This window comes from Entelurus aequoreus, linkage group LG16 (genome assembly GCF_033978785.1).
Source record: "Entelurus aequoreus isolate RoL-2023_Sb linkage group LG16, RoL_Eaeq_v1.1, whole genome shotgun sequence".
NCBI lineage: Eukaryota > Metazoa > Chordata > Actinopteri > Syngnathiformes > Syngnathidae > Entelurus > Entelurus aequoreus.
This window is the reverse complement of record NC_084746.1, coordinates 29709737-29726451: the sequence shown is the minus strand read 5'-3', so window position 1 is coordinate 29726451 and position 16715 is coordinate 29709737. Positions and strand designations below refer to the sequence as shown.

The 16715-nt window shown below is 43.8% G+C and overlaps 1 protein-coding gene across 2 annotated transcripts; it reads left to right on the top strand.

Moving 5' to 3' along the window:
• Nucleotides 1–757: 757 nt before the first annotated feature.
• Nucleotides 758–12792, top strand: LOC133630817 (angiomotin-like 2a). 2 transcript variants are annotated; one of them, XM_062022573.1, is made up of 10 exons: nt 760–967; nt 3429–4227; nt 4577–4745; nt 7600–7834; nt 8306–8601; nt 8668–8843; nt 8928–9029; nt 10731–10927; nt 11122–11253; nt 11583–12792. In XM_062022573.1, the coding sequence occupies exons 2-10, from the start codon at nt 3506–3508 to the stop codon at nt 11666–11668; spliced, it is 2115 nt and encodes a 704-aa protein (XP_061878557.1). In that variant the 5' UTR covers nt 760–967; nt 3429–3505; the 3' UTR covers nt 11669–12792. The 2 variants fall into 2 exon arrangements, with proteins under 2 accessions (XP_061878555.1, XP_061878557.1); XM_062022571.1 differs by having other exon boundaries at nt 758–967; nt 8306–8843.
• Nucleotides 12793–16715: the final 3923 nt, after the last annotated feature.

The window sequence follows — 16715 nt, the reverse complement described above, 5'->3', positions numbered from 1 at the left end:
CTTCTGGTTAGCTAATGTTTGCCCTGCAGGTAATAGTCACTTTTCCACCCCTTTATTTATTAGGTATAGTTGTAAGCCTAGTTGTTAAAGTGCACATCATTAATGTTAATTAAGCAATATCACATGAGAGGAAATGCTGTTTTTTAATTTGAGCACTGCTGTGATTCGGTTAAAGATAATCATAACATAACATTCTCATATAATATGTTGATTTGCTTTCTTTAAGTAAAAAAAAAAGGTCAAAGACCAAGCTATTCGGTTTCTTGTGAGTATATACACTTCACTGCTGATGTGGGGGGGCCCTCAGTGGAAAAAGTTTGGACACCCCTGGCTTTAATAATGCATAATTTCCATTTGTGCAATGTGCCAATGAAAAGACCCGAAAATGATCCCCTGGGCCACATTTGGACACCTCTGCTTTAGCACCCCAAATGCCCATTTTAGTCTGCATTTGCGCTTGCTTGAATGCTTTGAGAAATGTGCATGCAACATAAGCACATTCCAGTGAAACATTTAAATAAATATAAAAGGGGGGGGGGGAGCAGAACGACAGGGAAGGCGCAAATGGCTTTCCTGCGAATTAGAATGCGTGCTATTCAACACAAAGCTTTGTAAACAAATGCCCCATCGCTTCATTTGCAAAGTGCGTCCTGCTCCGTGATAAAAGCCCGCCTTGCTGCCTCCATTCCTTCCCCCCACAGGCTGCTTTTTACGCGTCTGATCCCCGAGGGAGCTCCAGTTTAACATTCCTGACATTCCCCAGCTCGGTGCCTCCTCCTCCTGGCTTATTATCGCCGCCTGCTCCCTGCACAAGCATTTCACAGCACGGCGGCCGGGGGGACGAACATGACACACGTTTGATTCCATACAAGAAAGACGAGGGAGAAAAAGACGTGGATTTACGCGCAACTTGGATTTCCCACACACGCGGCAACTTTTGCTGTTGTTATGATGAACGCGTAAACTGGTAAGGCTAACTTTAAAAAAAAAAAATGTCTTCCCTCTCTTTACAAACACGATTAAAGTAACTACATACGCAATACAAATTGCCTAAAAGTGATTTGAAGTCATATTTATATCTTAGTAGGAACTAAAGTTATTATTCGATGCGGTTTGAGCGTTTATATATTCCTCCATGAGATTGGAATTTTGGCCGCATGCCTTTTTTTTTTTTTAGGTTGCCTGCTGTGTAAAAATTGTCCACATATCTTTGCATGTCGCTGTTGACAAGGTCAAAAACATTAGATGCTATAGTTTTTATTTTTACTGTTTTAGATCAGGGGTGTCAAACTCATTTTAGATCGGGGGCCACATGGAGGAAAATCTACTCCCAAGTGGGCCGGACTGGTAAAATCACGGCACGATAACTTAAAAATAAAGACAACTTCAGATTGTTTTCTTTGTTTAAAATTAGAACAAGCACATTCTGATAATGTACAAATTATAATATTGTTTTTATTTTACACTTACATGTTGCGGTTATTAGTATTCTATCATTATTTGTCGTTATTTATACTTTCTGAATAAATGATGTGATAATGTTCATCAGTCAACTCATTGGTGTTAATTTTAGATCTATTAAGATAAAAAAATTATGTCAAAATCAAACTACGGGATGCTATTTATGTAGTTTTTTCATTTTCCTTGACTGGTGCACTAACATCATGTGGTTTATTTTGTTTTACATGCGAAAGAGACAAGCTGTAGAAATTGGATGGATGGATATGTAGCATAATCTACAAAGATACAACTAATTGCTATTGCGACATCTAGTGGACACACTTAGAACAGCAGTTTCTTTCATTCTAAAATTGTGGCTCATTTTTATACTTAGCAAACTCATCCCGCGGGCCGAATAAAATCACGGCACGATAACTTAAAAATAAAGACAACTTCAGATTGTTTTCTTTGTTTAAAAATAGAACAAGCACATTCTGATAATGTACAAATTATAATGTTTTTTTTTTTTTTACACTTACATGTTGCGGTTAATAGTATCCTATCTTTATTTGTCGTTATTCATACTATCTGAATAAATGATGTGATAATGTTCATCAGTCAACTCATTGGTGTTAATTTTAGATCTATTAAGATAAAAAAATTATGTAAAAATCAAATTACGGAATGTTATTTATGTAGTTTGCTCATTTTCCTTGACTGGTGCACTGACATGTGGCTTATTTGTATTCATTTTTTTACATATGTAGCATAATCTACAAAGATACAAATAATTGCTATAGTGACATCTAGTGGACACATTTAGAACAGCAGTTTCTTTCATTCAAAAATTTTGGCTCATTTTTATACTTAGCAAACTCATCACGCAGGCCAGATAAAACCTGTTCGCGGGCATGATCCGGCCCTCGGGCCGTACGTTTGACACCACTGTTTTAGATACAACTTTGGTCATGGAACAATCAAGTCTACAGATGTGAACAATCTGTAGACTCATTTCACATGGCTCATATCGGCTTCATTTGGAAGTCAAACCAGTTCTGGTCCATTTAAGGTCTCATAGAACCTGGACCACTTGATGTGAACCGAAATGAGACCACTTCTGAGCCATTGTTTTAAAATGCTTAATTTCACACCAGTACTTCTTTTCAAAGTGCACTCAATTCTCGCCAACTTCAGCTTTGATGGGGCCTAAATACTATTCCCAAAACTACTTTTTTCACCAAATACCATCTCAGGAAACAAGCACCCCCATAATGACCAACATTAAAATACAGTAGCGTAGTAGGCCTAAGTCTTCAATAAAAACAAGGCAGAGGTTTTATTTAGCAAGTTTAATAATTCTGGCCACTGTAACATTTCACACATTTTGAACAGTAACACTGTGTTTAAATATAGAAGAAAAAAACACTGTACTTTAATCAAGTGATTCTTTGGCGTACCACTAGATGAAGCCTGCGTACCACTAGTGGTACATGTACTACAGTTTGAGAACCACTAACCTGGACCATTTTGTGTTTCCATTGACTCAGCAAACCGCTCCACTAATGGAAGCTATTTCAGATTTCAGGTTCACTTCTGTGGGTTTTGATAGATACTGACCTTTTATAAAGCGAACTCAAAAAGGACTCCATTCTATTTTGTGTTCACATCGCTACATCACATTTAGAAGTGAATCCAGTTCTGGTCCACTTGGTCTGATGATAGTTCTCAGGTACTTTGTCATCACTGTACCGATAACGCCATATACAGGATGTGACCTGAACTGAGACCACTTCTGAAAGTGGCTTCAATCTGGTTTGCTTGTAATTTTTTCTTTTGGAGTTTTCACATACGCACACATTGCATTAGAATGGCTAAAAGGGGCAAAGTGTGAGAACACAATTCAGTCGAATGCTATGTGAATGTGTCATGATGCGTATTCCCTCAGTCACACTCCTACAACCACATTCTTCTTCTCTCTATGTTCACAGCTGCTTCATTTGGAGACAAGAAGCGAAGAGATCTCAAGCAGTCTTGAGAACGTCCACAATCCCCAAAACCCATCAGCATGACGTCTGCCGAGGAGTCGTCTGGCACAGTCTTGCACAGACTCATCCAAGAGCAACTTCGCTACGGAAACCCCACAGACACCCGCACCTTACTAGCCATCCAGGAGCAGGCCCTGCGTGGGGGCAGTGGGAGCAACAGTGGTCCGAGCAGCGGGGGTGATTTGGGCAGGAGCCCCAGGTCGTCTCTAGAGAGTCTCACCCAGGAGGAGTCTTCTTTCCCCCAGCTTTCTGCGAGGCAGGAGCCCCAGGGCCAGGAGCACCAGGGTGACTACCACCACTCGGAAAGCGGCTACCAACTGTACCAGCTCCACGGCGAGGAGCTTCCCACCTACGAACAGGCCAAGGCACACTCTCAGTATCTGGCGTCTCACTGGGCACCTCCAAGCCCAAACAGGCTGCCCCATGAGGGAATGCTCTCACTTGATGGGGCTTTCCACGAGGAGGTGGATGAGATAGACCGTAAATGCGCCCATGCACGCTCACTCAGTGAGCATCGCTTGCAAATATCACTGGAGAGAAGCGATGCGGTCGTCAAGGCGGAGGCCATCAAAAGCACCTCTCACAGCTACCCTGAGCTAGCTTACTACACCCATCAGGGCCCCCAGACCACACGGCAAAGCCAAGAGAAACGCAACCCGCCGCCTGAGTACTCGGCCCCCATCCAAGGACAAGGATTTATCCCCCACCATGCTCAGGAGCCAGCGCAGGCCCAACAGCACAGGTACAAATTAATCTATTAAAAAAACCCGACATGACATCAGAGTCTGTGGTGTGGCTCCTTGTTGAGTTTTACATGCGTAAAGACATACTTGAGTCACACTTTCCTGCTTTGTAAAGCAGCACCAGTCCAAAGGTATTTGTAATACTTGGCATGAGGCAGTAGGAACGCCTCACATGCTTGCATTGGCCTAGATGCCTTTTAAAATCGTATAGTTACATTCCTTACTGGAGCCAGCTAGTCTGATGACCAAGGACCTTGAATAGAACATGGATTGTAACGTCTTAAACATCTTCAAATACTTTCATAAAGCTTGGCTCAGACTCACAGTCACTTAATGTCTCATCATCAGGTACATCCAGTCTGGACCGCCGACTGACGTGTCCTGCTACAACACATTCCCCAGCCTGCCCCCTGCTGGTTTGGAGGAACCCAACCAAGTAGAACTGCTGCTGATGGAGAACGAGAGGCTGAGGCAGGAGCTAGAAGTTCAGCGTGAGAAGACTGGTCGCATTCAGAAGGTGAGCCGAGAGAGTTGTTAATGGGTAAAAATTTGGGGATAAAGGCTGAGTGCTGAGTGACGCAGTTATTTACTCGCCGAACACCCAAGAAACCATCCTGAACACTTGTCTGTGAAAGACAACGCCAGCGGCCAGTTGTCTGCAGGCACTTGGCCTCATCTGCACTGGGGCGATGCAGCTGCTACCTTGCATGCCTCCGAGGCCCAAACAGAGGTCACACCACTGTGTTTGGACACACTCCTCTCATTGTGCGACCAGGGAGTGCTCTCGCTTTGATTCCACAGAGGCCATAGATTTTCAGGCAGCAGCGGATCGGGTGGTGACCTGCGTGCAGCTGACAGAGGGAAAAAAAAGGGGGGGGGGGGGGGGGGGGCTTGGAAGGTGGCAGGCTGCTGTGTAAAAAAGTGAAAGGTCCTTTTTGTTTTCAGCCAACTGCCCTTTGTGCACATTCTCGCTTTTGACCCTGATTTTATGCCCACTCCTCTTTTTTGGTACATTGGGTGGCAGGAGACGGGGCTGGGGTTGTGCGTGGAATGTTCCAGAAGTGAGATATAGAATTTGGAGTGGTTGCTGGTGAGCTTCCCAAGCACAGTTGAGGTGGCCTTGAGCAGGACACTGAACTTCCACTTACTCTTGAGGGGTGTGATAGCCAGACCTTAAAACTGTGTCTATTACTTTTTTGTGTTCCCACAGCAACCTTAATTTAAAGTAAGTTCAGTTTTGATCAACTAACTTCAGGTCTGATGGGGCCTTCATCACTGCAAAGTGAACCTGGACCACTTTGTCATTTCACTTTGACAACGGCTCCATAGACTTGATGGGAATATACTGAGACCACTTGCGTTAGTTGTTTCACTCTGGTTCACAAAATATAGCAAGGCTGCTTTAAAGTGAACTAAAAGCAAATCCTTTCCCTTTTTGTTCACATAGCAACATCATTTAAAAGTGAATCCACTTTTGATCCATTTAAGGTGTGATGGGTACTCTATTTAAGTGGACATCTTTGTGATTACATACACATGATGTGAACCAAAGTGTGACCACTTTCAGTCCTGTTCTCTTCAGTGGGGTCTGACTCATTCCAAGAAGATGTCCAATAACACTAATGGACAAGGAATCCTGTTCATAAACCAAAGCCAGACTTAAGCTAAATTCCACGTTTTCCTCTTCACCCTTCCCCCTTCGTCTTATCCCTAACCTTCACCTTTTGAAACAGAGGACCAAGACGTAGTGGTGGAAAACACACCCATGGAAATTAAACCCCATTTGTTCTGTGCTATGCCACTTATTGCCACTTGGTGGCTGTTATTGTTTATTTTATGATAACGTCACATTTTCAAGACAGGCAATTAAAAAAATAAAAATAAATCATTAACGAAATGTAGTAAATTGTAGTGAAGTTTCTTTTTCTGCTAGTCTAACATTGTAGTTTACTCGCGTTAGCTAGCTCATATAAAGAGCAATTTTGAACAGTTGAACCCAGTGATAATGCTTTATCAGTATCATGCAGCTTCAAACCCCACTTCTGAAAGCTGTGCATTACAAAGCATGCTCATTGTAGCCATTAAACCTGACTTCCTCGTTTGATTAAAACATTGCAAGTAGGTTTAAATGTTTCATAAATTGTGCTCCTGAATTAATGTTGCTGATCAATTTGAATTCATTATTATTCATCAGGCTTATCTAGTTTTATTTTTCAGGATCAAATTGTTCAAGTCGGTCTCATGTTTATAGTTTAAATACAATGTTTTTTTAAATTTCAGGCAAATTGAAGCACTTTAAATCTTCAGATCAACAATAAAGTTGTAACTTGATCTATTTCTTTCTTTTTTGTTTTCCTTTATATTAATAAGGATACAATGTCATGCAGAGGTGTACTTAGAACAATTTTGTAGACAAATGATACTATTTATAGTCGCTGTGGAGAGTGGGGGAGCACAAATTGTTTTCTTCTTCCTAGGGGGCGTAACAGAAAATACTTGAGAAGCACTGCCTTAACCTCAAAGGAGAATTGTGACACCACTTACTCGACGTGAACGCACACAACCGAGGGTGGAGGGCTAAAAGACAAGGGGAAAGGGGGAGAAATACGATTTAGTCTTATTGAGATGTGACTCAAAGAATGCTAGCACTTTATCACTTCAGCAACCAACATTTAAGTTGGGTTACTTAACACACAACCGTCTGTTGGTTGCTCAGTTACTGTCAATGGAGTGGGATGGGAAGAACACAAAAGATTGTTGAAGATCAGATAAAACATATGGTCATTAATTTTTGTTAGTCTGAGCCGTACCGCCTTTGCCTGGTGGAAAAATGGCTCTTTTAAAACACTTTCAGCACCTCAGCCCAGCTGTAAAATACCTTCACATTGTTATGTTACATGGCTTTCGCCTTGTCTCAGCCTAAAAGAATGATAATTACCAGGGTTGGAAAGATTTCTCTGTCTCAGGCCACAGCCTTGAGTAAACATGCCTGTGTGACTGCCATAATGGTGGGTGTCTTTTTTTTTTGGTGCCTGTTTCCACAACCACGGCAGAGGCATGCGCACCTACCCCTCGCCTGGCAGCCCTCTCTCGACCGCTCTGTGCTGCTCTTTGTGTGTACGTTAAAGTTCTCTCACACTCTTGCACCTGGAAGTGCAGCTATCAGCCCTCAGGAATGTCGATATAAATCAGTCTCATAGGGAGTGGTGCGGGTTTGAATTCCTTCTCAGAAATGAAGCATGCGAACACACAAACTGTACAGTATACGCATATACTGTATGTTATGTGTACTCTAACAACAAGAATCAACATTCCACTTCCTCCAAAAGTAGGCTAACCCACAAAAATATTCCATCTGTCTCTTTTTTTAGTTGGAGCAGGAAATCCAGCGCATTTCTGAGGCCTACGAGAAACTGATGCAGGGCAGCAGCAAGAGAGAGAACCTGGAGCAGACCCTCAGGAGGAGGCTGGTGGCCGAGATCCGCCGTCTGCAGGATTTCAACAGAGACCTTAAGGAGAACTTGGAAAATGCCCGAACGCACGCGGCGAAAGAAGTGCAGGTGGCTGACCACAACCAGCACATCATGGCTAAACTGCTGGAGCAAAGTAAGTTAGCTGGTATTGTAATCGATGATTGGATTAGGGTAGCAAGGGGCTCCATTTGTAACTAAGCATGCAGGAATGTCCCTTGCGTAACCTCGATGTGCTTGCTAAGAAGGCTTTAGGATAAGGAATTCAATCCATGCTCTATAAAGAAAGACGGGAAATGAAGTGGCTCTAAATTGCTGCAGTGTGGCTAGAAAATGAGCTTCCCTCTCCACCCACCTGTTGTTTGTGTGATTTATGTTGTCTGTGAGAGGAACTGGGCTCAGGAAGAGAGTGGCCATGTTTGTATGGCCTTGATGAGGAATGCTCAGGGCTATGTGGGTCAAAGGGATATGGCCGCTTTCTCCCCTCCTTTCCTCCTTCCTCTCAGCATTCCATGAGCGCTTTGCCAAATGAACGCTAGCCACAGTCAAATGAAGAGGTTGTTTTTTCGAGAAAATATTTGTCAGACCGCCAACTTTCGTCTTACAGATGAGGAGCAGAATGCGGAGCGGGAGCGCATTGAGCGGGAAGTGGAGCGCCTGAAGACCACGGCGGATGAGCAGAGCCTTCGCGCAAAGAGACTGGAGGAGGCTCTGGAGGCGGCACGAGTACGCGGCCGTCAGATGGAGGAGGAGTTGAGGAGGAAGAGGGCCTACGTGGAGAAGGTGGAGAGGCTCCAGAGCGCATTGGCTCAGCTGCAGTCCACCTGCGAGAAGCGTGAGAGCCTGGAGATGAAGCTGAGAACACGGCTGGAGCAGGAGCTCAGGAGTTTGAGGGCGCAGCAGGTATGTCAGGAGCAGAACAATAGTCGCAAAAGTCGGAGTCCATCACCGTCTTTGTCCTTCCTTCAGCGACAGTCCCAACCTCCTGGAGTCACCATTGGCTCCCTGCAGGAGCGCCTCCGCGAGCGCGAGGAACGCATCCTGGCGCTTGAGGCCGACATGGTGCGCTGGGAGCAGAAGTACCTGGAGGAAAGCACAATGAGGCAGTTTGCCATGGAGGTGGCAGCCACAGCAGCCGCCCAGAGGTAATGCCCTCCGCCACCTACTGAAGCTCCAAACATTTAAAATACTCAATTAGAATTTGTGCTAAACTGTTTGGACATTTGCAGAGACACCACCATCATCAACCACTCGCCCTGCCACTCCTCTAACAACAGTTTCAATGAGGACTTGCCAGTTGCAGACTTTCGGAATCAGGAAATGGAGAACAGGTACAAGCCCTTCTTTTCCCACTTGTGTGCCATGCCCGTGTAACGGGGGCCAGCCAGAATAGCTGTGCAGGTGTACGTTAGTAAACTTAAAGAATGTACAAGACGCAGAGCTGCTACACTCGGTAACCTAAGGTGATCTGTACTTAAAGTGCGGCACATGCCTGGAAGGGGTGGGCCCAAGGTCTGGCATGTGTGTTAATGCATCCACACAACATATACCGGGCAATAGAGCACACTTAAATATAAGCTGCACCTAATTTTTGGACACATTTTTACTTTGTATATATTTTTGCCGCACAAATCTATAAGCTGCAGGTGTGCACATAACCAAAGATAATGCCTGTAACACGGCATACAGTAGCCTACCGGAAAAGTAATTGAGCATGGTATTCTATTCTCTTCGTCCCGCTGAAGTCGTCTTTCTTGGTGCGCAGTGGTCTGGTCTTTTGGGGCCCTTTAGTGGTGGTAGATTTCCATTATGTGCTGTGGTTTCCTTTTTAGATGGCTGGATCGAGCGTCTTTGGCTTTAGGGCTGTGTTGTGTTTTTTTGCGTTTCTTCTCCATGATGAGAGTGAGTCCATAACGCTGCGAATAGCTTAATTAATTATTGTGGGAGTGTCCATCCATTCATCTTGTCCCTCTCGGAGTCGCGGGAGGCTGGAGCCTATCCCAGCTGCACTCAGGCGGAAGGCGGGGTACACCCTGGACCAGTCGCCACCTCATCGCAGGGCCAACACAGATAGACAGACAACATTCACACTCCAGGGCTAATTTAGTGTTGCCAATCAACCTATCCCTAAGTGCATGTCTTTGGAGGTGGGAGAAAGCCGGAGTACATGCAAACTCCACACAGAAAGACCCAGAGGAATCAAACCCAGGACCTTCTTATTGTGGGGCACCAGCAGTAACCACTGTTCCAGCGTGCTGCCATTGTGTGACTGTGTTTGATTGAATTTGAACAATTTCATTGGTCCACAGTTCAACGGTTTGACGTAACAAGGCTAAATGTATTGCCGGCCTGTGAAGCTCGTGAACCCGGAAAAGTCCATGAATTATCCGCAGTGACTTTAAAGGGCAGTGTTCAAAGCGTGGGAAAAAAGTAGCTTCTTATTGTTTGTAAATTTGATTAATGGACATTGCTCTGAGGTATTGATAATTGCCTCTTAGAATAATTAAATTAATAGAAAGTCCACTGCAGAGAACTCTGGTTCTCAGCTAATACCGCTAGTATTTCATGATAATCACCATCTTGCACAATACAAATAAATAAAACAAACATTTAAAGTTAAAGTACCACAGATAGTCACACACGCACTAGGTGTGGTGAAATTACTCTCTGCATTTGACCCATCCCCTTGTTCCACCCCTTGGGAGGTGAGGGGAGCAGTGAGCAGCAGAGTTGGCCACGTTCGGGAATCATTTTGGTGATTTAACCCCCAATTCCAACCCTTGATGCTGAGTGCCAAGCAGGGAGGTAATGGGCCCCATTTTTATAGTCTTTGGTATGCCTCGGCCGGGGTTTGAACTCGCGACCTACCAATCTCAGGGCGGACACTCTAACCACTATGCCATTTGCCACAAAGTCAGAAATGTTGCAGTGATGCAGAGTTGTGTAATGAAGTGATGGTACACCGAAAAAATACTGTAGATAAGTACAAGTGTGACTTAAGTTTACACATTTTTTCCAATTTTCTTCATCAGGATCCGCGCCCTGTATGCCCAAATTTTGGAAAAGGACGCCGTGATCAAGATCCTCACTCAGCGGCTCCACCAAGACCAGGGGCGGAAGGATAAGCAGAGACCCCGCACGAACCTATTGAGCGCGGCGGGGGCGCCTCTGCGACTGGCCTCCTCCACACCCTCCATTTTTACCGACAAGAGCGGCACCAAGAGTCGAGGTGAGGAGGTGGAACGGAAAAGCCTTAATAGGGCAGCTGTCAGCATACGTCGTGTGAATTTTAGTTGAGTTAGTTTTGCATGAGTCACATAACAGGGACAGTATGAAAGCTAGCAGTTTGTCCTGCATGAACCAGGAAGTAGCCTGCGAACCAACAAACAAATATACTGATATTCCTGCAATGTCGCCTCTTAGGCAAGAGCCTTTCCGACGATCAGACGTTGCCGAGCCATCAGTTTTCCGCTCACACCGAACCTGGAACGCTGGAGCGTCAGGCAGAGGGAACTCAAAGCACGGAGGCCTCTGGCGTAAATAAGCTCAACAGCGGTGAGTCATCTCAAAGATATGCACGTTTTGTTTACTAGGTGCTGATCATTCACTCGCCGGCTATTTTAACTGTGGTAATAATTGTTTTCACGAGCGTACGTTCGCAATCAGTTGACTGTAAGGAGTGTCCGACCTGGACTTCATGGCTGTACTCATTGATTAACCACGCTTATGAGATGCTATCGGTGCAATGGTTAAGAAATGATGAAGATCTGCCCACAGAGCACATTTTTCCACACAATAGTGCAGAAAACCTCTGTTAACCTTTAGTCGGCTTCAGATAGCCCTGCTATAAATCCCTAATCCTCTCTCTACTGTACTTTTTGCAGACAAGCCAACGCCAAAGAAGTTGCTATTGAACCCCTTCCGAGGCCTTGAAGAGTTGGAGTCAGAAGCAGTGGAGATATTTATTTAACAAACAAGAACTGAAAGGCAGATAAAGAATTCCCAAAATGTGTGAAAGGTATTGGATATAAGAGGCCAGAATGTAGTGAGGCGGGACATATATACACACACAAATGCAATGTGTGTGTGTGTGTTTTTTAGAGAAAGAGCTGAGCTCAGACTCACTTACTTAAAGCTGGCGCGCTGCAGGCAGTCAGCCCAGCTTGAAACAAGTGGACTCTTCCCAGGTACTTGGACAGTATTTTGGATGTGACGTATTTATAAGACATACTGTATAAATCCATATAATTGCTGCTTCCCCTTTTCTTTATGACCATTCTATGTCCTAGTGAATTACAAAGCTGCATATTTATCTTATGGTGGATTTCACATAAGCCCAAATATTAACTTAAGCCTTGTGGAGATCCTGTCAATATTCACCCCCTCTACCTTTCCAACAAAATGTGGATGTTAACCTGAGTAACCTCATTTCCAGCGTGTTTGGAATACGTCCCGTTGCTCACTAATTTATAACACATGCAAACACTGTTGAATGACGTGATCTTCATGGCCTGGCAGCTGGCTCTGCAGAGGCCTGGAGGCACGTGAGCAGATGACTTTTATTGTACAAATGACTGGTTTCTTTTCGCCAAACTGACACGGACCTGATGTCTGTACAGACGTAGGGGGAGAGGTGTTTCATCATGGTTGATTTCATCATATTCTGCTGTTCCGTAGATGATCGGTGTGTGTATGCATGTGTGGTTAAGAGTGTGTTCTCCTCCAATGGCCTTTCTGCTGGTCCAGAAGCCTTTTGCGGGGTTTAAAGACGACACAATTTGTTTTTTTTGTTTTTGTTTACTGTGAGCTTTGAACTAACAAACAGGTTAAATATTATTATTATTATTATTATTATTGTTATTAAATGTATTTTTTATTCAGAGATATGTATTACTATTGTAGATAATATAGTGCTTTGAGCAGGATGCCAAAGAGTTTATCGTATGTTTTGTTGTAAGTTATGTGCCGACAATCACGGTCAAGTCAAGCTGTACACAACCAACCGACTTCCGAGAGTCATTTCTGTGAACTTCCAACAGTATGAAGGTTTTTTTTTACCGTTGAATTTCACTCGACATTTCATACAGCAATAAAACTTTTGAATTTATACCAGTTGGTCTCCTGGATTTTTGAAAAGGGTTGTTCCATCTGTACTCAAAGGCCACATACATTATAAAAATGAACATATATGTATATTTAAATTTCACTACAATTTTACTTTTTTAAATTAACTATTATTTTTCCTTTCATATATATATATATATATATATATATATATATATATATATATATATATATATATATATATATATATATATATATATATATATATATATATATATATATATAAATATAATATGAATCCTTCCATTCATGCTCACGGGGCGGTGTGGATTAGTTGGTAGAGTGGCCATGCCAGCAATTTGAGGGTCCCAGGTTAAATTCCAGTTTATGCCATCCTAGTCACTGCCGTCGTGGCCTTGGGCAAGACACTTTACCCCACTGCTCCCAGTGCCACCCACTCTGGTTTAATTGTAGCTTAAAGATGTAGATCACTATATAAAGTGCTTTGAGTCTCTACAGAAAAAGCGCTATGTAAATATCATTCGCTTCACATCTTTCTTATTAAAGTTGTTTTGTACAATACGGTTGACGTTCAGTTGAAGGTTCTTACAAATGAGACTTGTAAATATGAAAATAATATAATATATAATTATAGTTATAGGAAAATATTGATTCTTAAATACCTTTTAACAAATATTGTAATATTATAAAAAATTTAGCATTCTTAATTCTAACAGTTAATACATTTTTAAATATGATTTTATCAATACATTGTATTCACCTTGTTTTCTTAGGTTGTCTTGACATTATAGAAAGGCTTGTGTAGGTATGTATGTATATATGTATATATATATAGACATGCATATAAATATATGTATTTATAATGACATATGTAAATAAATATATGTATGCATAAATATAATTTATTAGTGATGAACAATTATATCTATCTGCGATTATTCGCGATTCATTTTGAAATAACAATGAACAAACTGCAATTATTTGTGACTACATATTTTATATTTAATACATATATATCTGATTAAATAGTACTGTAGTATTATGTTTTGATATTTAATTCTAATTCATTATAATACCATTCATTATTTTTATAATTATGGTTAAAAAAAAATTTTTTTATAGTATTATAATATTTATAATACATTATATAATTATGTATATCTTATATTAAAATATAATTAAAATATAAAATATATATATATATATATATATATATATATATATATATATATATATATATATATATATATATATATATATATATATATATATATTTGTAAAAAAAAAAGTATGACAATTCAGAAATAAATACATAAAAATACTATAAAATGTTTAATATAAAAAATTAATAATATAGTTCGATATTGATTGGCAGTGTCGGATTGTTGTTGTTATTATTGCATCATACTGATATCTGTTTCTAAGGAAATATATTGTAATATATATTTTTCAAATCCGTTTGCTTGATCATAATAAATTAAATTGGTCATTATAATGAGCATTATTATGCCTACCAAGTCCAAGTTTTCTTTCATATTAGCGCTCATAGGAATTTGCAGGTATACTTAACGTTGTGGTCTTTGAGCACCTGGTAAAACCACCTGTGTGCTTAAAATATATCCTCATCATCATTACATTATCGACGACCTCCATGAAAAATAAAAACAAAGGGCCCAGATTTCCCTCGCCCGGATGCGGGTCACCGGGGCCCCCCACTGGAGCCAGGCCCGGAGGTGGGGCACAATGGCGAGCGCCTGGTGGCCGGGCCTGTCCCCATGGGGTCTGGACGGGCACAGCCCGAAGAGGCAACGTGGGTCCCCCCTCCAATGGGCTCACCACCCATAGCAGGGGTCATAGAGGTCGAGTGCAATGTGAGCTGGGCGGAAGCCGAAGGCAGGGCACTTAGCGGTCCGATCCTCTTGGGACGTGGAACGTCACCTCGCTGGGGGGGAAGGAGCCTGATCTAGTGCGCGAGGTGGAGAAGTTCCGGCTAGAAATAGTCGGACTCACTTCGACGCACAGCAAGGGCTCTGGAACCAGTTCTCTCGAGAGGGGCTGGACTCTCTTCCACTCTGGAGGCAGAGGCGACGTGCTGGGGTGGCAATTCTTGTTGCCCCCCCGGCTCAGAGCCTGCATGTTGGAGTTCAACCCGGTGGACGAGAGGGTAGCTTCCCTCCGCCTTCGGGTGGGGGAACGGGTCCTGACTGTGGTTTGACCTTACGCGCCAAACCGCAGCACAGAGTACCCACCCTTTTTGGATTCACTCGAGGGAGTACTTGAGAGTGCTCCCTCGGGTGATTCCCTCGTTTTACTGGGGAACTTCAACGTCATGTTGGCAACGACAGTGAAACCTGGAGAGGCGTTATTGGGAAGAATGGCCGCCCGGATCTGAACCCGAGCGGTGTTTTGTTATTGGACTTTTGTGCCCGTCACAGATTGTCCATAACTAACACCATGTTCAAACATAAGGGTGTCCATATGTGCACTTGGCACCAGGACACCCTAGGCAGCAGTTCCATGATCGACTTTGTAGTTGTGTCATCGGATTTGCGGCCTCATGTTTTGGACACTCGGGTGAAGAGAGGGGCGGAGCTTTCTACTGATCACCACCTGGTGGTGATTTGGTTGCGATGGTGGGGGAGGATGCTGGACAGACCTGGCAGGCCCAAACGCATTGTGAGGGTTTGCTGGGATTGTCTGGCAGAGTCTCCTGTCAGAGAGTTTCAATTCCCACCTCCGGAAGAACTTTGAACATGTCACGAGGGAGGTGCTGTACATTGAGTCCGAATGGACCATGTTCCGCGCCTCTATTGTCGAGGCGGCTGATTGGAGCTGTGGCCGCAAGGTAGTTGGTGCATGTCGTGAACCCGTTGGTGGACACCTCAGGAAGGGGAAGCAGTGCACTATCAACACTGTGTATGGTGAGGATGGTGTTCTGCTGACCTCGACTGCGGATGTTGTGGATCGGTGGAGGGAATACTTCGAGGACCTCCTCAATCCCTCCAACACGCCTTCCTATGAAGAAGCAGTGCCTGGGGAATCTGTGGTGGGCTCTCCTATTTCTGGGGCTGAGGTTGCTGAGGTAGTTAAAAAGCTCCTCGGTGGCAAGGCCCCGGGGGTGGATGAGATCCGCCCTAAGTTCCTTAAGGCTCTGGATGCTGTGGGGCTGTCTTTGTTGACAAGACTCTGCAGCATCGCGTGGACATCGGGGGCGGTACCTCTGGATTGGCAGACCGGGGTGGTGGTTCCTCTCTTTAAGTAAGGGAACCGGAGGGTGTGTTCCAACTATCGTGGGATCACACTCCTCAGCCTTCCCGGTAAGGTCCATTCAGGTGTACTGGAGAGGAGGCTACGCCGGATAGTAGAACCTCGGATCCAGGAGGAACAGTGTAGTTTTCGTCCTGGTCGTGGAACTGTGGACCAGCTCGATACTCTCGGCAGGGTCCTTGAGGGTGCATGGGAGTTTGCCCAACCAGTCTACATGTGCTTTGTGGACTTGGAGAAGGCATTCGACTGTGTCCCTCGGGAAGTCCTGTGGGGAGTGCTCAGAGAGTATGGGGTATCGGACTGTCTGATTGTGGCGGTCCGCTCCCTGTATGATCAGTGTCAGAGCTTGGTCCGCATTGCCGGCAGTAAGTCGGACACGTTTCCAGTGAGGGTTGGACTCCGCCAAGGCTGCCCTTTGTCACCGATTCTGTTCATAACTTTTATGGACATAATTTATAGGCGCAGTCAGGGCGTTGAGGGGATCTGGTTTGGTGGCTGCAGGATTAGGTCTCTGCATGTGGTCCTGATGACTTTATCTGGCCAGGATCTTCAGCTCTCACTGGATCGGTTCTCAGCTGAGTGTGAAGCGACTGGGATGAGAATCAGCACCTCCAAGTCTGAGTCCATGGTTCTCGCCCGGAAAAGGGCGGAGTGCCATCTCCGGG

Coding starts and splice junctions, on each gene's coding strand:
- LOC133630817 (XM_062022571.1), top strand. CDS start 3,506: ATGACGTCTGCCGAGGAGTCGTCTGGCACAGTCTTGCACAGACTCATC. Junction 9,030..10,730: donor AATCAGGAAATGGAGAACAG/GTACAAGCCCTT, acceptor TTTCTTCATCAG/GATCCGCGCCCTGTATGCCC. Junction 10,928..11,121: donor GAGCGGCACCAAGAGTCGAG/GTGAGGAGGTGG, acceptor GTCGCCTCTTAG/GCAAGAGCCTTTCCGACGAT.